At 55.5% G+C, this 23,587-nt stretch overlaps 5 protein-coding genes across 5 annotated transcripts; 2 read left to right on the top strand and 3 right to left on the bottom strand.

The window, feature by feature from the left end:
• Window positions 1-1,572: 1,572 nt before the first annotated feature.
• On the top strand, window positions 1,573-2,305 carry P152DRAFT_404869 (trimeric LpxA-like protein; the record flags this gene model as incomplete). The annotated part of the gene is made up of 2 exons (XM_033676786.1): window positions 1,573-2,049; window positions 2,099-2,305. 2 exons carry the CDS (start codon window positions 1,573-1,575, stop codon window positions 2,303-2,305), a joined length of 684 nt encoding a protein of 227 aa, XP_033530355.1.
• Window positions 2,238-14,096, bottom strand: P152DRAFT_497353 (uncharacterized protein; the record flags this gene model as incomplete). The annotated part of the gene is made up of 4 exons (XM_033682266.1): window positions 2,238-3,263; window positions 3,315-13,775; window positions 13,820-13,977; window positions 14,042-14,096. 4 exons carry the CDS (start codon window positions 14,094-14,096, stop codon window positions 2,574-2,576), a joined length of 11,364 nt encoding a protein of 3,787 aa, XP_033530354.1. The 3' UTR covers window positions 2,238-2,573.
• Window positions 14,097-14,952: 856 nt separating this feature from the next.
• Window positions 14,953-15,982, bottom strand: P152DRAFT_477118 (lysozyme; the record flags this gene model as incomplete). The annotated part of the gene is made up of 5 exons (XM_033681561.1): window positions 14,953-15,243; window positions 15,297-15,527; window positions 15,582-15,695; window positions 15,763-15,845; window positions 15,898-15,982. 5 exons carry the CDS (start codon window positions 15,980-15,982, stop codon window positions 14,953-14,955), a joined length of 804 nt encoding a protein of 267 aa, XP_033530353.1.
• Window positions 15,983-17,500: 1,518 nt separating this feature from the next.
• Window positions 17,501-18,158, bottom strand: P152DRAFT_477117 (cytoplasmic protein-like protein required for cell viability; the record flags this gene model as incomplete). The annotated part of the gene is made up of 2 exons (XM_033681560.1): window positions 17,501-17,868; window positions 17,927-18,158. The coding sequence occupies 2 exons, from the start codon at window positions 18,156-18,158 to the stop codon at window positions 17,501-17,503; spliced, it is 600 nt and encodes a 199-aa protein (XP_033530352.1).
• Window positions 18,159-18,368: 210 nt separating this feature from the next.
• On the top strand, window positions 18,369-23,582 carry P152DRAFT_443384 (uncharacterized protein; the record flags this gene model as incomplete). Its single annotated transcript, XM_033677775.1, has 3 exons — window positions 18,369-19,065; window positions 19,119-23,375; window positions 23,409-23,582. The coding sequence occupies exons 1-3, from the start codon at window positions 18,736-18,738 to the stop codon at window positions 23,580-23,582; spliced, it is 4,761 nt and encodes a 1,586-aa protein (XP_033530351.1). The 5' UTR covers window positions 18,369-18,735.
• Between the last annotated feature and the right edge of the window lie 5 nt (window positions 23,583-23,587).

Raw genomic sequence — 23,587 nt, 5'->3', positions numbered from 1 at the left:
CGCGATTTCACCTCACTACCTGGACCATACATAATATGGATGGTCGAACTTCTAACTTCGAAGACGCAATGTCAAATCTGACTGCTGACGCTCGCCTGACGGTGACATAGTTCGTTGATTCTTCCGAGCCCGCAGACGTTTGACGAATCAGCACCAAGAGCGATCGCATCAGCTCTTCTCGATCAGACATGTTGGGATCGGCACCATCACTATTCTCGATGTCAGAACTTAAAACCAAACATACAGTTTTATGACTTATGATTCCATTAATGCAACCTTTCTTAGCTTCCGCCAAGTCTTCGTGTATTGACCAAGATGAATGGTGACCAACTGACAATCAGCCAAAGATGAGTTCAGACTGACTCAGCATTGTGCGTACTGTGCCCCACTTCCATCTCGGACCGATTTGTATCTAATCGAATGTGGTTAATGCATAACCATTAGGATTCCCAGTCGCTGTGGGGGCCGTCGGCCGTCGGGGCTGTCGGACGGCGTACGCGATGCTCCCCATTCGTCATTCCACATCCGTCGCATTCTAGGGCGCCCGAAGTTAGGGTACGTACCCTCCCATGGCTGGACGTGGAGTTCAGTCCAGAAGAACCTCGCGGGGCCCGAGGGATACGAAGGTGAAAACTGGAAATCCCAAACGCTTGGCTTGTTCCAGACTGAATAAGTTAATATTAGTGAGTTAGTGGAGGGTTTCTGCCAGGAATATGTGGAACACCTGAAAATCAGGCTCGACAGCTGTAATCCGCTGATTAAGCGGTGCCGCTATACCTCTTTTATTTTCAAATTTAAGGCACGTGATAAGCACACGTGATTCTGTTTCTGTAATTATACGGTACGCTAACAGATCAGCCAATTAACGAGCTGGAAATCGGGCGAACCTGACCTGAAAACAATTTTCAGGTCCTGGAAATCGTTTTCAGGTCAACTCTCTGCATTTAGCCGGCTTATGAACTAATATCTAGCGGTTAGGTTGGCTAACTGGGTATGGGCAAATAAAACGCGCTACGCTGTCGAATATTACACAAAACGCAATTTCCAGGTGCCCATAATTCCTGGCAGAAACCCTCCAGTACGTAGCTAACTTATCTACAGTCTACTAACTAACTTAACCAAAGGCAACTAATTAAACCAACCTGTATCGTCGGTCTGGACTTCTGGAGTCATCTGACTATTTTTCCATCTGTGCCTTGATCTCAGGCTACAAGGCTGTCAGGCATTAGCGATCTCTGGTCTCCAGGCTCCAGCCCTGCCACACAGCCACAGTCTCAAGCTCTACAAAGTCCAGATACAGTGACCATTGTTGATGCTGGATCTTAGTTAATAATAGGTAGCTGTTGGTACTTATTTCAAAGTAAAATACTTGGACACCTACCTGTAGTATTGGAAACTGGCGAAGAATCAACTATTTATGCACGTGAATTTAAATCATTGTTATCGGGCCAGCCTTTCAACTCCAGTATATCATCAACAACCTCAATCGGGCGACGACAAGCCCAATGTAGCATCTAATATATGACCACACATTGCCCCCTTTATTCCTCTTAGATTGCCGTCACCAACCTCATGTCTGAAACCAAACGCGTGTCCATCTCTGCCCCTCAAGGGACCCCCTCCGAAGGGCGCCGAACCTCCACCACCGCCGCTTCCCGACAATCCCTCGCCGCCAAACGCCAATCGCTCAACTTCCCCAAAGCTCCCACCGTCATCGATCCCTCCGCCATTGTGTCCACCCACGCCATCCTGACGGGGCTCCACCCCATTACCATCGGCCCGGACGTCGTCCTGCACCCGTACTGCAAGATCTCCTCGGTAGAAGGCCCCGTCACCATCGGGCGGGGATGCATCGTGGCGGAGCGGGCGGTGGTCGGGTTCACGACCGAGACGGCCGCGCAGGGGGACTCCGCGCTGAAGGAGCGGGATGTGACGTTGAATCGAAACGTCGTGGTCGGGACGAGCGCCGTGGTCGAGGCCAAGGTCGTGGACGAAGGCTGTCTCGTTGGCGCGGGATGCCATCTCAAAGGGGGCTCAAACGTTGGAAAGGTGCGTTACCTCGACCTGTGTACTGTCGCTCTCACTCACTATTTCCCAGTACTGCAAGATCGCTCCCATGGTGATCGTCCAGCCTGATGAGTGGATTTACGACTTCATGGTCGTCTATGGGCAGAACGCTCGGCGACGGGACATGACTATGATCACCAACAAGGACACGGTCTTTGCGCTGAAGAAAGAGGAGCATGAGCAGCATCTGGCAGTTTTGAAGCGCCTCATCCCAAGTAATCTCACAAAGTGGCAGTAGCACGAACCTCAGCGATTCAGAATTAAAGTTCATTCAATAGCTACGTGTCGGCCGTGATGGGCTTCCGAACCCATGATATGTATACATTAGTGAAGAAACATGCACTCCTGCCCACGTTATAGTATCGCTGCGTCCACTGGCTGTGAACGGTGCGAGTGTCATCGCAGTTCGTGACGCCGAACTGGGGCGCAAGTATTCCTCCCATTTCCTATCCCGAAAACGCCATGCCATACCGGCTGCAGCAACTGAAGCAAGCAAAGTACATTAATTACAAGTATCCCATCCACAGCGGTTCCGTCACCGCCAGCTTGTTGGGATTGACGGCAAGCGCCACGGAGTCCACGACTGTTTGATTGGCCGGCAGGTTCGGACTATTCGGCGGCTTCGCGAAGCTCATCGCCCTTCTTGACACCAGCTCGATGTTCCCCTGCACCAGCTCCCGCAACTGCGTCGTGTTCGGCGCGGGCCGGTGCGACTGCGTGTGCCAGAACGTCACCTCGTCCCGCACGAAGATGGCCAGCTGCATTTCCAGCTCGCCGTCGGGCTCAACCAAGCACCGCCCGAGCGCCATCATGGACGGCGCGAAGATGCCTTCGGTCCCCAGCGGGCCCATCAGGGTTTGGAGATTCGGCGTCAGGCGGAACGGGACGACTTCGGGATTGTGGAAGACGGCTTTGCCCGCGGAGATGGAGGGGAACGGCTCCGATCCCCAGACGCGCCCGGTGCCCCGGCTGATGAACAGTTTCTGTGGCGTGCGAGCGTTCATGTGCATGATATAGGTCATGAAGGACAGCGCCGCAAACTGATAGGCAAAGGTGCGACGGAATAACCAAAGATCGGCGAACGACGGGTAGGTGGATTGGAAATAGTCCAACACCACCGAGTTGGGGACGAACTTGTCTTGAATAGATGTGTAGATTTCTAGGCGAAGCGCATTCAAGTACTCGGCGGGTGATTTCTGTTCAAGATGGTCAGCAGCGATCCCGCGTCCGGAGGTCGGAAAACTTACTGGACTCAATCCCCGCATCTTCTCGATGCTGAACAAGATGGGGTCGTCCTTGTTGATGCCATTCAACCGGCAATACGTCTCGTAGATCTGCTGCAGATTGACAGCGGACGGGTCCTCCTGAATCAGCCGAACAATGTTGGAGAGCGGCACAATGACGGGAAGCGTGAACTGAAGGTTCCGACGTCGGGCTTCTCGCTTCTTGACCAAAGTACCATTGAAGATGCGGAACAACTGCATGATCCGTTCCTCTCGTCGAGCCTGTTTAGTAGCCGGATGCTGCACCGTAAAGATATGGACGCTTCCATCGTGTCCCCGGATCCTGATCCGTCGCCACGACACACCACTGCCACGCACCTGCTCCACGTTCGGCAGAATCCGCTCGATCTTGACAAAGTCGGTGTTCTTGTCCTTGAGCATGAGATACTGCCCCGGGACCTCGACGTCCTCGAATTTGGCGTACTTGAACTCGCTGAGATGCGAGCTCTGCAGCTCCAGGCTCGTCGGGTTGTCACGGGCATCGAGTCGCTCCTCGAACTTGTTGCGCCATTTACGAAGCTTCTGCATGTATTCGTACATGGTCGGCTTCTTGAGCACAAAGTCGGACTCAAAGAACCCTCGAATGTGCGCGGGGAGGATGGATTGGGCGAATTTGGTGATGTTCGCTTCCGTCGACGGAGGGAGTTTGACATCTTGCCCGTACGAGTGCGGAGTGCGGCCGATGTAGGACAGAGCATCGTTCAGCAGCGCAACGATGAGCCGGTATGCATCTTCGTCCGGCGGGCACTTGAAGTACTTGGCCATCTGGTCGGCCATGGTTTCCAACGACAACGCGAGCAGCGGGAACGCCGTTCTCAATGTCGACATGATGTCCTCGGCATATTCCCAGGGCTTCTTTGGCGTATCCGCCGCGGCCACTCCATCTGGAGTCGGCTCGGTCTTCGCCTCCATCTTGGGCGTCCCGTCAGCGGTTCCGGCAGACGTATTGGCGTCCTCTTTGGTTCCAGATGCCGTTGCCGGGCGGGAGTCGGGGGTGGCCTTTTGTGTCGGCGAGCTTTTCGGTTGCTGGCTATGCTGTCGAGCCTTGGCAGCTCGGTCCTTAGCTAGCGCGGCGTCCTGCTGCTTTTTCAAGTTCGTAAACTCCTCTCGCGCGGTCCGCAACTGGAAGAACAGGGCCTGGGGGAACGACTTGGCGATCTTGGCGAGCAGCATCCGGGCGACGACGCCCTCCTGTCGGGACAGGCCTTGGATGAGCTGGGGGATAAATGTGATCCAGTACCACGTGGGATGATCGCCCTTGAACTCCCGGAAGGTCGTCTCCACCGTGCGGCGCTCGTCGTCGAGGCTCAGGAGCCAAAGCACACGGCTGAGCAACCGCCGCGACTTGGCGTTCTTGTAAGTGCTTGCCGCTTCTAGGTAACATCCGATGGCGGAGGAGGCGCGCTCCATGTCGGCGGGATTTTCCTTGAAGATGTTGTCGTTGTAACGCCCCCATTCCGCCCAGGCCTTGGGATGTTTGATCTCGAACCAGAGGGCGCTGCCGAACGCGCCGTTCGCTTCGTGTCGTTCGCCCAGCTTCTCCAAAAACATGCCCTTGAGAGTGAAGAACTCGGCTTTTTGCTGTGCCGTGAAGTAGTTGAGGTTGGTGTTGTTGATCACCTCCAAGCCCTGGTTCAGTTCCGCCCGGTTCTGGTAGTGGCACTTGGCCTGCTCGCGGAGTTTGAGGAACGCTTCCTGGATCTCGATGTTGGGTAGAGTATAGATGCGGCCCAACTGCTGGATGCACACGTCGGTGAGGTTGTGTTTCCGCGCCACATGAGCGAATCGATTGATGATCCAGGCGGTTTCATGGAAGCCGCGGTAGTGGTAGGAATTCGCTTGTCCGGGAGTGGCTTGGTTATTTTGCAGGAGCGAGAGATAGACGTTGTTGATGAGATGGAAGATGTGCTGCCGCCAGGTTACCAGATCCTGCCACGCGTTGATGTCGTCCCAGAAATTTGGCAGGCGATCGCGCCAGGACCCGAGAAGGAGCTTCAACTCCTGCGCCTTGACCTCTAGGTTCGCTTGGTTGGTCTGCCCTAGGCTGGTGCACATGATACTGGCATCGTGCAGTTCCACGAGGTTCTGGAAGTTCTGCAGGATCGGGATGTGCGCATTGGTGATGCGCTTGGGAAGCTGGTGCCACTTGCGGATGGAAATCTGGATGGCCTCGTCCGTGAATCGGTTCAGGTCTTGAGGCGTCTCTTGCTTCGCGTTGTATTTCAACAAGGACATGAAGGCCTGGAAGAATGCCCGCCGCGGCGTCGGCGCATCCGACACCGACTTGATGATCGATTCGAGCTGCTCCCGTGACTCGGCCGTGTTCCACATCTCGATGTGTCGCCACGTCGACTCTAGGTAGAGATCGTTGAAGTTCTCGTGCTTTGCAAAATCGGCGAGGACATCCCACTGCTGAAGCTTCTGGGCGCAAATGACCCAATGATCTTCCCACAGCATGTACTCGCCTTGCGAGAACGGCAACGCTCCCGTTCGAGCCTTGATTTGAGCAGCTTCGTATGTTCGCTGCGCCTGCTCCCACATGCCGATTTGCTCGTAGGACAGTGCCGCGTTGGTCTCTACGTATTGACAGCGCCGACGCCAAGTACCGTAAAACAAGTCGTCCTCTAAGAGGTTCGAATACAGTTCCAACAACGCGTCCGAGGTACTCTCCCGTACCGACGCGGTGTCGATGACCGGATTTATCGACGCCTCCTCCATGTAATGGGCAGCAGTATACCACGCATTGTATGTCTTGGCTAGATACTTCATAACCTGCGGCGGAAACTTCAATCGCGGCTTCGCGCGGACAATGCCTTCCAGCAAAGACTGGACGCAGTTGGGTCGTTTGTCGATCTGCCGGTAATTGAACTCCTTGGTCAACAATGCAACCAACGCCTTCTCAAAATCCCCGCGGTCGTCTTTGGGGACGGTGATCCAGAACATCGGGAACAAGGCGACCCATATATCATGTGCCAGCGTCGTGTTGGTGTGCTGCAGTTGACCGAGCGGCTCCAGAATATCCTTGACCTTCACGTCGCCGAGGCCCTGGTGGAAGGATTTCCACGAGTTCATGAACACGTCGAACTCGCCGTCCACGATCACATTTGCGATGCGCGAGTCTTTGGCGTACGTTCCGAACACGAGGTTCGGGGACGTGACCTTGAAATCATCATCGTGGAGTTGGGCCGTGTGATTTGTGTCGACCGAGCCGAGAAGGAGGTGGGTGACCTGCGACAGCCAGTATGTGTCGCTCAGCGGAAGCCAGTCTTGGGAAGCGAGCAAGGCGTTGATGCGGCTGCTAGCTGTGCGGGTGAGGTGGCGGTCGAAGATGCCTAGGAAACGGTTGCGCATGTCGACGTCTTGCGCCCTTGTTCCGACCAGAAATGCCGGCTCCATGCGCACCGTCAGTTCGGATCGCGTGATCTTGGGATCCTCGTAGATTCGGATGACCAGGTCGAGGAAGCGGCGCATCAGCGTCGGATCGGCTCTCTGCTCAAACGCCTGCATTTTGCTCAGCACTGCCGTCTTTTCCTTCATGGTCGGGAAAAGCTCTCCCGTGTGGTGGAAGACCCATTTCTCGACCAATTCCAGGATCTTGGTGCAAATGACGGTGCTCTGCGAACGCTCCACCAGTTGCGCCAGCGCTTGCAGAAAGGGTCGCCGATTCTCATTCAAAGAGTTCATTCGTGCATCCAAGATGTCGATGGTCTTCAAGATCAGGCCGATTTGGATTTGATACTCGACAGGGTCAGGGGTAGCGTTCGTGGAGTCCGCAGCTCGTGGATGCGGTATTGCCGGATGCGCCGGGGGAGCGGAAAAGTGGTCCTTCAGCAGCTTGGTTTGGAAAACCTTCATGATAGCGGGAATGTGCTGATCAACCTCCTGCGGCTTCTTCTTGCAGAGCGTCCACAGGACGTTAAGTGCGGAAACGAGATGGCCGTTGGACAAGCCTTCGTTCGCAACCGTGCCACAGAATTGGATAAACTCGGCTCCCGGTGAGTCGTCGCTGTTCTCGTCCTCCTCGGCCGCCTTGTCGGGAATGATGTGAAGGACTCGCTCAATTGTCGGCACCATCCCGCTGATGCCGGACTCGGCCGCTTCCGGCGAGTGCAAGCAATCCTGCACTTCGGAGCTCTCCATCCGCATAGTTTTCTCGAGCAGCTTCTGGACCCGGCCGATGTTCTCGAGCAACCACGTGTCCGACACAACGTTGACGAGGATCTTGACGATCTCCAGCGTGTTGATCTGTCGCGTGAGCCAGATCTCCGGCTTCTCGTCGGCTCCTTGATCGGTGGCGAGGTTCTGCTCGATGAGCTGCGGGCCCTTCTCCGCGTGAGGAGAAAGGAGCGATGGGATATCCAAGTCCATCCAGTGCGGAGGCGAGACTAGCTTGTGCAATAGTCGTACCGCCATCTTGGAGGTTTCGGGATTGGGAAGATTTTGCGGCTGCGTGCTCAACGCGTCCTTGGTGCGCTGAGACGCGACAGGGTACCGCTCTGGTAGCGATGCGATGAATGTGACGAGGTACTGGACGAGAACCATGCGCAACGCGGGGTTGGCGAGGAAGTTGCTCCGCGGCATGGGTGTACCGTCCGCTTTTCGTTTCGTACCGGCAGGGGAACTAGTTTCCCGGAACTCTCGAGCGGCACGGTCCTCCCACTGGAAGATGAGACTGATCAGGTTGATCGCAATCCGCTTGTGCTCGTTGGAGGGGCTGGGAGGCTGGGCGATCTTGGCCAGCGCAGGAATGATGATCACCGACAGCGGCTCTCGGGCTTCGTAGAACAGGTCGGGATGCCGGACGATGAAATTGAAAATGCTGATCAGCTGTTGCAGATTGTGGCTTTCTTCGGTGAGGATCTTTTTGGGCATACGCGCGAACGCCGGGAATTTGCTCTCGCTGCCGCCCATCAGGCGCTTTCGGAGGACCGGAGCCATGAGCTCGAGCGCCTGCGTGACGAGTGTCCGTCCTTCGTTCTGGTGCGCCTTCAGCAGCGTCTGATACACAGGCATGACGATTTTGGGAGGGGTATCGTAATGGGCGACGAAGTATGCGACTACTACGTATGCGGCGTGCTTGTTGATCACGTCCTCTAGTTTGATGAAGTTCCAGCCAAACCGAATGACGTCTTTCCGGAAGTCCTGCACCAGGTTGGTATGGTATTTGAGCAGGAGCGCCGTGAGTTGCAGCAGCTCCATCCGCGAGTGATCGACGCCGATCTGGCCCGTTTCCTCCGAGGTATCGATCATCGATTGAGGTCTCCACAACTTTGTGTTGACCGCATCTATCATAGCGCGGTCCATCAGCTTGGTACCTTTCTGGTTCCCAAAGAGGCCGTCCCAATTCCGCATGACGTCCAGTGCAAGGATGGGGTTGACGACGTTGTGGAACAAGAACGTTTTGGTCTTCTGCGAGGCGCCGCGGCCAGCATAAAGCTCGATACAACGCATCAATAAACTCCGCGAAAAGTCCACGGCGTCACTGGTCACAATGGCCTCGTATATGTAGTGGAAGAGGGTTGGAGAAGCACGAAGTTCATCTGCCGTCACCGCGTTCACGACTTCGAAAAAGAGGTCCACGTTGCGCGGATCTTGCGACATGGTGACGGTGAAGATGTCGACCAGCTGTTGAGCCGCTTGGTCGGCGGCCAAACGAACGCTCGGGTCGATCTTGTTGGTCCTCAGCCGTGTCTCGAGGAGCTTGCCGACGTCGAGGAGCGCTTTTCGGATCCCTTCCCGCCTGACCAGGAAATTCTTGGTCTTGTCAGCCTGACACACCGACCATGTGATATGGATAGAGCTAATGATCACCGGCCATCGCTCACCATCGCTTTCCGCCGCCAACCCGCTGACGACCGGCGCGGTGTCGTTACAGACGGCTTCTCGCAACGGATCGCTGCTGGGATCTGCGAGGAGCTGGGCGAAGAAGCGGCTGTAGGAAAGGTCCGGGAGCTTCGGGGCGAAGAAGTCCCACGTCTCTTTCGGGTACCGGTTGAGATACTTCAGGAGCGGTTCGCGGAACGGGCTGATTCGGGTGCGACGAAGTGCCAACTCGAGCTCCATCACCTTGGCGACTAGGCTGCCCAAGAACGAGACGGCGGTAGGAGGCAGAAGATGGAAAATGTTGAGGATCGCCTTGATTACTTTCATGGGCCGGTGTTGTTCGATAAGCGTGAATGAGGTTCGTTGCAAGGCGGGACCGTCCGCAATGGTTTTCATGTGGTCCAGCAACCGTGATCCGATCTCCAGTTTGAAATAACTCGTCAGCAGCTTCAGCAGCCGAGCCAGCACCTCCAAGCCCTCCACCGTGATCTTTTTGGGGTCCTGAAGGTTCATGAGGATCGGCTTCAGACCGCTATGGAGGAGGTCTTTCGGTAACTTGTTCGTGGTGACCAAAACGCCAGAGAGTCCGGTGTAGGCCGCCTCGACCACGTCGGGGGCCTTGGAATACAACGACTTGAAGAAGACGGCGATAACTCGCGTCCGTTGCTGGTTCGGAGGCGAACTGCCAAACTCTGCGAAGCCTTGTGCGGTCGATAGCAATTTGATGCATGCTACGCGGAGCCGGACGATGGACTCGGCGCTCCGGTGCTCCAGCGGTTTCGAGGCGAGGGTCTCATCGTCTGCATCGGCAAGGGCGAGGGACTCCATCAGCAGCCGGTTCAGGTGGTCATTGAAATCGACGAGGCTGTGTCCCAGGGATAGGAAAAACGTAACAGCTTCGATGTAGCCGATCTGTGTGCCAAACGGTAGCGCCCGAAGGGGCTTCAAGAAGATGGTTTGGAGCACCTTGTCCTTGAATGGCCGGATGAGCTCGTGGGTCCCGATACCCGTCGTTTCGTTCAGCACCGTAAACGCCTTCTGCGCAGCGTTCCGCACGTGTTTACTCATGTGCGCCAGCTCGAAAATGAGAAACGAGCAGAGCACGCTCAAGCTGGACTTGGGATCGGACAAATCCTTCTTCTCGGCTTTGCGGTTGCACCGCGTAACGGTGGCCAGCAGCGCATCCAACGCTTGGGTACGCGTCGTGGACGAGACGTCGTGCGGCATGTCTTTGAGGACGTACATCAACGCTCGCACGAAATCCTGCTGCCGTTCGCGGAGCCAGTCGTCGCTGAAGTCTAGGCGGTTGCTCAGGATCTCGATGCCCAAGGTCCCGCCCGCCTTGGTGAACCATTCTTCCTCGTGGCAACGGTGGGCGAACAATCGGCCAAAGTGCTTGAACAACGGGAGCTTCTCAGCAGCGCGACCCGGGCCGAAGATGGCGGCCGCGGCGTCTCGAATCGTCTCGAGCATCGTTTCTGCGGTTTTTCTGGTATCGAGACTATCGGAGGCGAGGGAGTCCGCGATCGCGTCCGCAATGACTCGGGTGTCGATGAAGAGCGGTCCTTCCCCAGCCTTCGCGTCGAAGGGCTTACTCCCATGTTTGGCGTATGCGAGCCATCTGCCCAGATCGAGCACGGTGAAGTGTCGCGCGAGATCATGGATAAAGACAGTGGCCTCATCGCACAGCTCCGGAACAGAGGTCGCGAAGATAATGGCTTTCAGGAGCTTTCGCAGCGTATCCCGTTGGGCATCTCGCTTCGCGAACGATTTGTCGCGCGAGGATTCCATCAGGCAATCCGGGCCAATGTCAAAGTGCCGAGCATAGGCGTCGTCCGCTTGCAGCCGCACCAGCTGCGTGAAATCGTCGGGCAAATGCTCGTAACCGATCAGGAGCTTGGTCTGCGAGAGGATGAGCCGGAAGGCCTGCTGCTTATGCGTGGCGTCGAACTTCTTCGCCTGGACGTGGCGGGGCACTTCGGTCAGCGTGGAGATCGCGACTTCGAGGCCAAGCGATGCTGGCAACGCCCGCTCACGCGCGGAGCCGGTCAGTCGGATGTCGAAGCTCGGCTCATCGTCCGCGTAGGCCTTGAAATCGAGCGCCTGTTGGCCGGTCAAGAACTTGCGGTTTCGCCCGCCGAGTTTGCCGAGGATCCGCATCGTGGTGTGGGAATGGAAATGACTGTACGGGGTGGGTTTCAGATGCTCCATGAGAGCGGCCATCAGCTCATCGATGACCGGTCCCATGATTGGATCGAGATAGTCTGCGGTCAGGTTATCCACGCAGAGCTCGAGCGTGCGCAGGCCTTGAGACACGAGCTCGGGGCCAGCCCGCAAGGCCACAACCAGCGGCCGCATGAGATAGCTCAGGTGCGGAAGAAGGTTGCTCAAACGCGCCGGGACGGTAAGCGAGAGTTCGACAAATATGTCTCGCTCTTGCTGTTTCCGTGCTGTCCGGAGTAGGCTGTTCAGCGTCTCCAAAATCATCTCCAGCAGCGGGAGAAGGTGGTTGTACGACACTTCAAAGCGACCGCCCCCGATGCTTCGAAACAGGTTTCGTAGGAGGAGGAAATAATTCATCGGCTCCTCCGCGGTTGTCGAGAGCTCAAATGACCTGGTGATGATCTTGATGACGTGGGGGAGCAGGACGGGTTCATTCTGCTGCGAGAATAGGGTGACAGCCATGAAGAACAGCTTGAAGAGGCGGAGCAATGTCGACGTTCGCCTCGCATCAGAGCTCCCAATGTCCTCGATCTTGGTCATGAGGAATTGCAGGAGCATGCCAGCGAAGGCGGGAGATGTTGCTTCGCTGGCGAGGAGGAACTGCGGGATGTGGATGAGGAAACCGTGCTCGAGAATCATCTGATGCAGATGGGGGATCTCGGACTGGAAGACTTCGTGGAACGTCGCGGGATCGATGTGGTGAAAGGCGGTCGCGAACGCCTCCAGCAGCTCTTTTTCCTCCTTGGAACCAGCATACTGCGTGACGGACTGTGCATCGTTACTATCCAAGGGCGCCTTGTCCACCCCATAGTACTTGAAGACTTGGATCCCTTCGTGGAACAGCTTGATCAGGACCTTGACCTCTTCAGCATTATAGCCGAACGATACCTCGTTCCAATTGGCGGGGGCATTCGTGGGGTCAATTTCGTCCTTCAGTTTTTGCGGATTGCACACGCGCAGCTGATAGAAGAGGTTCTTGAGCCCTTGGAGAAGGTTTTTGAAGAGGAACTTATTGTCGGCCACCGGATCCGAGTTCCGCTCTCGAGGATTAGACGTTTTGATTGGGGTGGCGTTGAAGATGTCAACCTCGTCCCAGTCGGGCTTCTGTGTCGGATCCGCGAGGAAGTTCTCGGCTGAGGCCTCGATCGGTGGAGGAGTGTAGGACTTGGATAGCTTCACTGCGTTGTCATATTGTCGGTTCATCGCCGCGAACTTATCTCCGATGGCGTCAAGAATCATGACCAGGAAATGACGCGCATCCTCCTTTGGCTCGAGCTTGGCGATGCACTCCGACATGTTCAGGAGCAGCTTCGCGCTCATGGTCTGGAAGCTCGTCCCGGGGAAATCGTCGTGGAGATTCTTTGTGTAGACCTCAATGGTCCGCCGAATCTGCTCCCGAGACAGGGAATCGCGGAGATGATGGATGAGGTCCGCGAGCATGCTATACGCCAGCGGCCGCATCGTCTCATACACGGTGAGGCCGTCGCCGATCAAGGTCCGCTCATCCAGAAGCTCGTCGATCTTTTTCAGGAAGATCTTGCGGAAGTTGAAATTGATGATGTGCCGAATGGCAACCAGCAGCTCCTTTCGTGCACCTGACCGTTCTCTCGGGCAATCCTGCAGCATGCGAATGACAATCTCGGGCAGGGTTGGCAAAAAGTCGGTTAGCTGCGAAGAGTACACACGCAGCAGATATGCCAGGAAGCTCATCGTCTTGACTTGGGCGAGGATGAAATCGCCGAAGGCCGCGCGGTTCCGAATGTCCTTGCAGACACCCGTGAAGATTTTCCCTTGGGCCCTGGCCTCGTCGTGCGCTCGCTCTTGCGGTTGCGCCTGGAGGAGCAGAACGTTCTTTATCAGGGGGACGAACAGCCGTACGTTCTTGTTGACACAGCCCCGGTGAGCCTGGAAAATGGATACGACAATAATCGGACATTCGGCAATCACTTTGAAGGATTGCATCCCTTTCTGCAGCGGGCGGGCCTGCGGTTGTTCCGTAACGATGTCGGCTGACGACGTTGAAGTCACCGGGGAGCCCGGGCGAGGAGAGTTCGAGTATTGAGCATTTCCGGGTGTCGATGGGAGGCCCTGAGCGCCTCCATGCGCCGGGTTGTCGAAGGTATCCTTGACTGCTTGCTCCATATGTTGAAACATCTCCTGGATGAGATCTAAGAAGGGCTGAACCCGGTCCGCGAGCGCCTTCGGCTGATTCCGCAGGAAGTCCATGACCGTCTTGATGCAGAGGGTCGCATTATCTTCGTTCTCGATGCGCACGAGGTCCATGAGCCGGTCGACGATCCGCGGCGTATGCTGCTCCAATGTGGCGGATGGTGTCATGGGGAGTCGGAAGAGGATTTCGAGGACACATAATCGCAGTCGCTATGCTGGTTAGCGGAGCCAGGTGGTAGGGTCTTCGAACGAACCTGTTCTGGGGAATTGCTCATGAAGACTGGCGGGCCATCTAATAGATTCATGAAAATGGGGATGAACCGCTCGACGAACGTCGCATAAGACGAGCCTTGACACCATATCTCTATGCTATCTCGTAGCTCAGTCGCGACAGTACACTTTATCCGAACATCTAACCATGCCATTGTCAGTATGCTCTTAATTGCTGAAGTAGCCTGGTCCTGGTTCAAACTCACCAAGGTTTGGGTCGTCGAGCTTCGCAGCGAATGCTTCTAGGTTCTTTTCCGCCATGGTTGCAGCTGATGGAGCCGCATATGCGGCTTCGAGATCAATCTCCCTCTTAGCTTGGAGTTCGTATAGGCTCTATACTGTACAAGTGGTCATGGAGCAGTGGGAGCGCAGATGTGGGTGGGTGGGTGGACAGTTTAGGACTTCTCGCATTCACAGGTAAACGGCAGATACAAATCCCAAATTAGATATTGACTGGAGAAGAGGACTTCAGAGAGCTCGGAGGGATTCTGAAGGATCTGAACGAGTAGGTGGAGTGGGTGGTGGTGAGAGAGAAAGGCAGTATAGGTGAGGCTGGATATCCCAATGGACCAGAGAACGCGACTGGGAGCAGAAAGTTCAAGGTCTGAAGCTCCTCCGCGCGAAAGTCGAAAAGTGTGGGAGAGCCAGTCGTCGAAACCGAAATCTACTAGACTTCTTTAAGACTAGCGCGTGGTGATTCCCTGTCAGTATCACGTGGAGCGTCAATTGTGTGTCACGTGTATAATCACGTGGATTGTCATCTGGAGCATCGCGCATTGTCTCCTGTGGTCCTGGCCTGTCGACTGTCACAACTGATCCACTCTTCATCTCACGGTTCTTACCGCTGTATTCACTAATTGCATGGAAGTTGAACAATAATAGGGAATGTGGATTATGGCACTGACATTATCCTATAGACCACTGCTGTGTATTCTTTGTCGTCCATTGTGCCTAGGCGGAGTCGCTCACATTCAACTGCCCTGCCACGCCTGCCTATCAAATCCGTGATGGTCAAAGCGAAGCAAGCTTAGCCTTCCATTCTCTATGAGATCTAGGGTTGCATTCTCTCAACCAAATTTCAGAGTACTCGAAGAGCAAGGAGAATCCATGGCCCCTTTTAACACGCCGGGTGCGCGGTGACATCGCTCGCGGTCTTGAACAGCACGACCTCCGCGGCGCGTCGCCGGGTCAAGCCCGCCAGGACGGATCCTCCCGCCTTATTCCACTTAGGGAACTCCTCTGCCGCGACCGTGTTGGGCGTCTCGCCCGCATTAAGTCGGCTGATGAGCGAGGACGACTTGACGTTGCCGCACCCGACGTTGAAGGCCAGCGAGACGATCGCTCCGAACTGGTTGTCGTTCAGGGTTATCGAAGCGCCGAGGTAGTCGTAGACACAGTCCTCGAAAGTCTGGTGGAAGTCAGTATCTTCGAACACTACTGTTGGATTGTTCCGGCTCCTACCTTCACGTCGCTGTGCAACAGTGCTGCCGCATTCTCTTCAGTCAGGGGGAAGGAATACGACACTTCCGCACACCCGTCCGATTGGCACAGGTGACCATAGCCGACGGTCGGCAACCCGATCGGATCCGGCTCCGGGCTAGCAACGAAGCCTTCAAACTCCCTGATCAAGCTCACGGTAGCCGCGTTAATTGGCTGGGGATCGCAACTGCTGCTAGTTCCGGACGTGCAGCACTGTACGGCGTCGGTCAGCAATCATGATGGTTTCAGGCCGGTGCTATTTAGTACTTGGATGCCCGCCGGTCCCGGACACAGGCCCGCTGTAGAAGTCCCAGTGCAACCAGAGGTCGGGATACACAGGCCGGCCGCGCCTCCGGATGTGCAGCTGCCGTAGGTGCAGCACTAGATTCCTATCAACGGCCCGATCCTTTCTGACCGGTTGGGCGAGGGGATACGGAAGCTGTCATACCTGGATATTCGCGGCTCCTGGGCAGAACCCTGCGGTCGACGTGCCGGAGCATTCTGAGGTTGCGAGGCATTCACCCGCAACGCCTGGATTACATTCAGTCTCGTATCATTGTAGTCGTTCGTGCCTATGGCATACCTGAGGAAATGGTGCAGGACTCTGCTACCACGGTGGAGCAGAGTGCCCCGAGGGTGCAGAGGGTCAGGCCAGCTTTGAACAACATACTGAAAGTCTCTGTAGTCTGTATAAAATGACGTGCACTGGATTTCGAGTGACACTGCAGATCTGGCGCCGTGATACCTTTATATTTCCTCTAAAATGACCGAGAATACGAACAACACCACATCGACCTCTCGCGAGAGGCTGGGATGCGAAACGCGACCCTAACCCAGATTCTGGAACGTCCGATCTCCCATCGTGGATCGCCGGCGCGGCCACGCCTCCACCCCAGGCGCTAATCGAATTGGAGTGAGTTGAACCGCCGCCTAAGCTGCCGATCACCGTATTTCAAGACCTGAAACCATCGACTAAGATACCGAATCTCGTCAGCTCGCCCTTTTTAAAATTGAAAAGCCGTTTATGCCTACTCCATAAGTCTATTGTTCGAGTTACTAATTTCTTGCTAGGTGAGGTGGGTGGAGTGCTTTAAACTTCACGTGGAAGGTCTGGATGGTCTGGCCCCGATCGACATGACCTAACCCTCCTGAAATGAGAAATGAGAAACGAATCATGAATTTTATGATACTTAATTCCCCGACCAAACTTGGGCGCCAAAGAAGAGTCGCTTTTCCCCGTGATTAAAGGAGGGAATTCGGATACTGGTATCGTTGATGTTGGTTGAAACTTCCCCCCGTATTTCTTTGGAGAGATCGAGGATAACCTTTATAATCTTTTATTGTCTATTAACCTTGTGAGTTACTGTGTGCTGGATGGAACTGAATATCAGTCTCTCCACAACCCGAGCGGACCGAATTTCCCGAAACGATCCTGTCAACCACCTAGGAACGAAGCGATTGGTTTTCTTGCTAGGCGAATGTACTCGATTGCCCTGAATCTGAGTGAGATACATGGAATTGTCCAAGTCCAGAAACCAAAGTAGCTTAGGGCATCTACGATTGATTCTAGACTAGGTAGGTATTTACATCTACGCGGTACGGCGGGCAATGTTCGCGTTTCAATGCGGCGACTCTTATGACAAGCTTTCAGTTGAACCCGGCAAACGTTTCGTGTCATATAGTATGGGGTATTGTTTAGCTTGATCGAGTCCATTCAGAGAATGCTCAACTGTTTGTTGCCATGTACAGTTGCAGGTGCTTCAAATGCCTACGCACATCCGGATATCCCGACGACTCGATGAAGGACCGGTTCATCGAATATTTCAATCTTGACGAATGGTCAAACACAGTTTCGTCCGGTCTTGAAGTGATTTCCGCGGTTTTCGTGGAACCGTTTGCACAAGGAGGCTATCCTCCACCGCAGTTGAGAAATCAACGGGTATGAAGAACGCATTGCGGCCCTCCAGTGTCGTAGATAAGCGCTGCTCAGAGCAGGATACTGATTTGATCCAGCCCTGTATCATTGGCTCCGAGGGTAGAGGTTTCGACGTTCGAGCCCGTGGGGCAACATGAGGGGCCTCGATCGCCCACGGCATTTTCGCGGCCATGATCAGGCTCTCGTTATGGTAGGTCGCGTTACGTAATAACCAAGTATCTCCTCGATCAGTCGAAGCATCTCTATGGGTCTATTCGCATGTCGAGAGCATCCTTCGGATGACGCCCCTCAGGGTGTTATTCTCCAAAGCCGCCGCGACTCTCTCTTTATCTCCGAGCTGCTTTGTCACCGCGTCGCCGGTGCTGTGCGTCCCTTCCTTGATCCGAACATCGATTCTGAATCGCGGCGGCAGCGCCTGTTCCAAGCGAACCCGGACGCCCAAGCCGATCACGGTGGCAAGACTGCAGTGGGTGATGGTCGGGGTGATATCGATAACCACGGTGCTGATGCGGGATCGAGCGGAGGACGGGCGCGAGATGTGGATGTCCGGAAGATTGACGACGGCCAACGATCCGAGCGAGAGAGGGTGTTCCGGGTCGGATATGGGAGCAATGAGATCTAAAAGCACCATGTCAGTGGCGATTTACGGAATGGATATGGCTTTGCGCGAACGCACCATAGATTTCCTGCGCGTCAATCTCCTCGTCGAAATCGCGGTCGCTTTCCGACTCCGAAGCACTGAGGGCTTCATCGAATGGATCGTCAATCGGTTGGGTGGCGGACAATAGGCCTCCAAGATAGATGCCGATGGGGTCGTCGGCCTTCTTCAACAGCGATTCCCCATGGCGGGTGGGCAGATCCGATGCATTGAGGATGACGGGGTTGGCGTTATCTTTATTGTCGTCCATGATTTGAGTCTGGTTGTCTCTTATGACGGACAGGAGGAAGAAGTCAATGTGTGTTGGGTATTAGGTATTAATAATGTTGGGGATGATGGAATCGCTCCGAAGCGCGGGCAAGTTCAAGGCCACGCCGGAAGCACGTGCACTACACAGTACGCACATTCATTACGTTGATAGCCAACCACCAGTCCAATAATTAGCTTATTCACAACATCCATCTCGGACTATTACGACGGTAGTGGTTCGTATACTTGCAATAGATCCGTCGGTTTTGTGGATTTCCAATTTCCAATGCTATTATTGAGCTGGAGCATTGTATGTTCTGTCAAACGAATCGCTCCGTCCTGTCCTCCGCGCCAGTGATATCTGCCTCGCCTCACCAATATCAAGTATTGTGTTAAGCCAGTGATCCTGCGATACCAGCCTGTCTTCCCGTATACAGCCGCTCGATGGTCGATCTGCCGTTTCCACAGAACGCGAACGTCTATGATATGATTCAGGTGGAAAACACAAGCATCGGGTTACTTCTATTGCCGTGAAACCACCGACGGCGTCCCCCAGCGATGCCGATCGAGAGATCCTCATGAACTCGACGCCGGGAGCGACGGACGAGAGCGCCGATGTTAGCGAGAACTCCGAGCCATTGTCCGATCCCCATCGTTCGATATCCGAAGTCGCCATAGAAGGAGATCTGGAGCAATTCATCGACGTGGACCCTACGTCCTCCCCCCTCGACCAAGACGAGTACGATAATGTACCTCCCCCTACATCCGAACCCCTTTCTCCTTTCGGCAGCGATGTCGACTCAGTGCGGCAGCGAGACCACAATGACGCACAACTACCTTCTGAAGGAGACCGACCGCAGAGCCTCGCGGAATCATCCTCCGCAGTGGATGCCACACCATCTAGACATGTAGGCTATTCCGTTCATGGAATACCCTGCCTCCACTAACATAGTACGAACAGGCGTCCGTCCTTTCCTCCCCAGCCAGCAGCAGTAGACTCTCGGTAGGCCGCACGAGGGCCGGGTATTTCCAACCCTTCGACCGTCGCTTCACTAGCCGCTTGTCTCCCTCACCTCTCCAGACCCCTCGAAACCTTTCGCCCGCTTTCTTTTCCACCCATTCGCGGCAGTCGTCACTTGCGGGTCAGCTATTACCTGCAGATGAGTCCGAAACGCCGCAGAACCCTTGGGATGTGGTTCGATGGACCAAACTTAAACGATTGTCCGGACAAGTGTTCTCCGAGACGGGAAAGCGGAATTATGGGAGGCCAACGTGCCTCGCTGTTGCGGCTTCGATAGCCATTGGCACTTCCAAAGGATTGATATTGGTGTTTGACTACCAGCAGAGTTTGCTGTCAACCATTGGCTTGGGAACCAAAGCGATCGAGTGCGGGCCTGTCACGTCCTTGGCTATCTCTGCGGATCACTCGACCGTTGCAGGAGGCCATGCGAGCGGCCACATATTCACATGGGAGCTATCGCGACCGGGGAAACCCTTTCTTCATATCCCTCCCCTGGAAAGATCTAGGATTGCCGAGCGACGAGGCGACGGCCATGTTGCAGATGCCTCTGTCATTCATGTCGGCTTCCTGGGCACACGACACACTGCCCTTGTCTCGGCCGACAATGGGGGAATGGCTTTCTCTCACCTTGCCACACGTGGACTCGGTGCCGTGGGTAGGACGGTGAAAACGACGCGTATCCTTGGACGGTATCCTGCCGGGGACCCGTCGACAGAACGCGCAAGGAAACCAAGCTCTGTCCTGGCATTCTCCCCACTCCCTCTCGGGAACGTCGAGCAACCGACCGATGGTCTTGGCCTAACCGCGCTGCTCACCCCGTATCTGCTCGTGATCGTGTCGACGACACCCATCGCAGAAACCCAGTTCAAAGCCGCCCGGCCAAAAGACCTGCCTCCGCATAGTGCCCTGAGCGGCTGTCTTGCCTGGTTTCCGGCAGTCAGGCTCAAGCGAACCACACTCGGCACCAAAAATGATGTCTCCACGACGAAGTTAGCATTTGTATGGTCAAACATTGTCACCGTCCTAGACGTGGAGGCAGTCGAGCACGGCGATGCCGACAAGCCGGCAGATGTGAGTTTCCGCCCGCGAAGTCGGTGGAAGTGCGATGAAGCCATCGTTTGCGTCCAATGGCTCAGTCGTTCGGTCCTTGCGGCATTGACGATCAGCCAAAGACTTCTAATCCTAGAAGACAATGAGCTTCGAGTAACGGACTCCTCGGACATGATATATAAGCACATCTTCCACCAGGACCTGTTTTCTCGTCAGCTGCGACCTGTGGTAGAAGACCTTGATGGCTCCGATACATCGATGCACGGCGTCGTTGCAGACGCATTCTACATGAGCTTCCGCGTATACAAAGGCCGACTCTTCCTCCTTGGGGTCGACGACATTTCCTTCGGAACCCTTTCCAACTGGGCCGACCGACTTCTAGCGCTGATGGAACACGGCGATTACATCGGAGCTATCGAACTTGCCACGTCGTATTATAACGGCGATGCAGACCGATTGACGGTTGGCCTGCCCGAGGATGACGATGCCCGTCATGGGATCGTCCGAGATCGGCTGCTGGAACTCATCTCTGCGTCGTTCAGGTACTCGTTCAAGCGCTTCGAAGACTCCGAACCTGACGAAGATGCGGTGGAGAGGATGAGGGAGCTCACGGCCACCAGTTTCACCGCCTGTTTAAGCATCGGAGAAACGGCATTTCTATTCGATGACGTTTTTGATTTCTTCGAAGACACGGCGTTGGAATGGTTGTTCTTCGATGTCTTGGAACCGCACGTGCTCGAAAGGCGGATCACGACCGTACCGCCGACGGTCCTACAGAAGCTCATCACGCTCTACGCCTCCCACGATCGCGCCGTCAAACTTGAGGAGATCATCTGCCAGCTTGATACCGAGAACATGGACATCAACCTGACCACTGCGCTGTGCAAAAAGTTTCAGCTCTACGACGCTCTGGCATATGTTTGGAACCAGGCGCTCGGCGATTTTGTGACGCCGCTTATCGAGATGCTATCGACGATCGACGAACGTCCTGACCCAAGTATTCCTGACGAGGATGGAGGCGCTGGTCCGGGAACCCGAATGTTTCCGTACTTAGCGTTCGCGCTCACCGGGCGCGTCTATCCCAGCGGTGCGGACATGGACGATTCCATCGCATGGGAGGCCAAATCCGAGCTCTATCGATTTATATTTTCGTCCAAACTCGTCGAGTGGCCTCCTGGTTCTCAAACCCTCGTGCGATTCCCTGTATCCGAAAACGATATCGCGCCATACCCCTATCTCCGGCGGATCCTTCATTTCGATGCGCCCAGTTTTATGAGCGTCATGAACGAAGCATTTGAGGATGCGTTTTTGAATAACGCTGGCCAGGCAGCGGACGGCGCGGTCATGAACGGCACGAAGCACAAGTCGTCGACAGCGCCGACAAGACAGACCATCGTGAGCATCCTGCTCGACGTCATGTCGTCGGTCGAATTCGGCGCCGACGAACTCATCTATTTGGACATGTTCATTGCCAGAAGCATGTCGAAGTTCCCTCAGTTTTTGCTCCTGCCGGCCCCAACCCTGCACCAGGTCCTCGAGCGCTTGTGTCGATTCCCCTCCGAGGAACTGGCATCAGATTGTCAACTCAGCGTGGAGTACCTTTTGTCGCAGTACCACCCCGCAGACACCGAGTGGTTGATCCCGTTGCTGCGCGATGCTGGCTTTTACCGTGTCTTGAAATCTATCTATCGCGGCACCAAGCAGCACGCACAGCTTCTCGAGGCTTATTTCGAAGATCCTGACGATAAGCAATCCGTTTTCCTCTGCATCAGGTCCCTGTTCGCGAAACGAACCGGGCTCGCCCCCAAGCAGACCCGGGAGGTGGAGAATGTCATCGTTCAACACGCTCAGGATTTGATGCACATTGATAATGCTCAAACGGCAGAAACGTTGCAGCAGTGCACGCCGGCCACGATCGACGGTTTTATTTCCGCGCTTCATGATGGTTCCCACAACCGCTTCGTTTTCATGCGGGCGCTTTTCGAATCCGAAGCTGCAATGGAGGACAATGAGACGCTCCAGATGGGACCGTGGACGAAGTATCAGGAGCAGTATATCCAATTGATGTGCTCTTTCGATCCGCAGCATGTGGCGGACTATATCAGCAGCCTGCCCTCGGGCGATTTGCAACTCAAGGTGTTGATCCCTGCCATGGAAGAGTCCGGGGCTATTGACGCTGCCGTTCTCCTTCTTGCACGGGACGGTCTGGTCCTGGATGCTATGGCGCGTCTCATCAATCACCTGCGCACATTGGAAGTTGCCCTCGCCAGCCTCATGCGTGCCGCCGCCGATAACCCAGACGGGCCAAATGCCGAGGAAACCGCCGATGATCTCCTATCTGCCATCGACAAGTTTTATAAACTCGGGATTTGGCTTTGCCAGGGAGGGTCACGCACCACCAAGAAGCTGTCAAGCGAAATACACGGGGTTGAACAAACGCCAAGGACCGGGCCCAACTCTCTCTCTCCCATGGAGTCAATGTGGGTGGACCTCATCACTTCCTTGGTGGGAATCCTCCGTGGCGTTTCTTCAGCGAGCTCCGTATCACAAACAGATCTGGACCAATCCTCCCCCGATCCGCTTCGTATCATCGGCTCTCTGCGGAGCATGATCCAATATACCTTCACGGCCCTCCTTTCCGCCACCGCCGTCAGCCGTCCGGCGGAGAAACGAAGGCCCAAACCACGCATCCACCAGGACGAATCGAAATCGACGGACGGCGCTCTTCCCCCGCCCGCCCCGCTGACGGCTACCCCAAGCGAGTCCCCTCCCATCTTCCTCCGAATCTTCCGCGAGTTCCTCACGCGCCTCGCGAGCACCACCACCTCCGCGACCCTCATCGACCTCCGCGACCTCCTCTCCGAAATCTTCACCGCCTACGCCTTCGAATCCGCCATCATGGCCCTCGCGTCCGACTTCCTCGCGAAGAACCTCTTCTCGCACGTGGCACGGGCGCACGACCTGCGTCAGCGCGGCTGGAGACCCAAGGGGCAGACCTGCGAGCAGTGCCGACGCCGCGTGTGGGGCCCGGGCGTCGGGGGGCAGGTGTGGGAGTCGTGGGAGCGGCGGACGAAACGGTTGGAGGATTCTAGGCGGGAGATGTGGAGGGAGCGTGCGGGGGGCGCTGAAGAAAGGGGGAAAGGGCGGGTTAACGACGACGGCGCGGATGAGGAGGAGGAGGGGGAGGAGGACATCGATACGGGCGGCAAACAAGTATCGCGCGAGTTGGGGCCGCTGATAGTATTTGCGTGCCGGCATATTTTCCACGGGGATTGTTTAAAGGAGGCACGCGCTGCCGAAAGAGGGACTAGTGGTGATGACGACGTCATCAAGTGTCCAATCTGTGCCTTGTAAACAAA

Source organism: Eremomyces bilateralis (genome assembly GCF_010015585.1).
Source record: "Eremomyces bilateralis CBS 781.70 unplaced genomic scaffold P152scaffold_32, whole genome shotgun sequence".
Taxonomy (NCBI): Eukaryota; Fungi; Ascomycota; class Dothideomycetes; order Eremomycetales; family Eremomycetaceae; genus Eremomyces; species Eremomyces bilateralis.
Note: the sequence above shows the minus strand (reverse complement) of the source record. Positions and strands in the feature narration are given on the sequence as shown.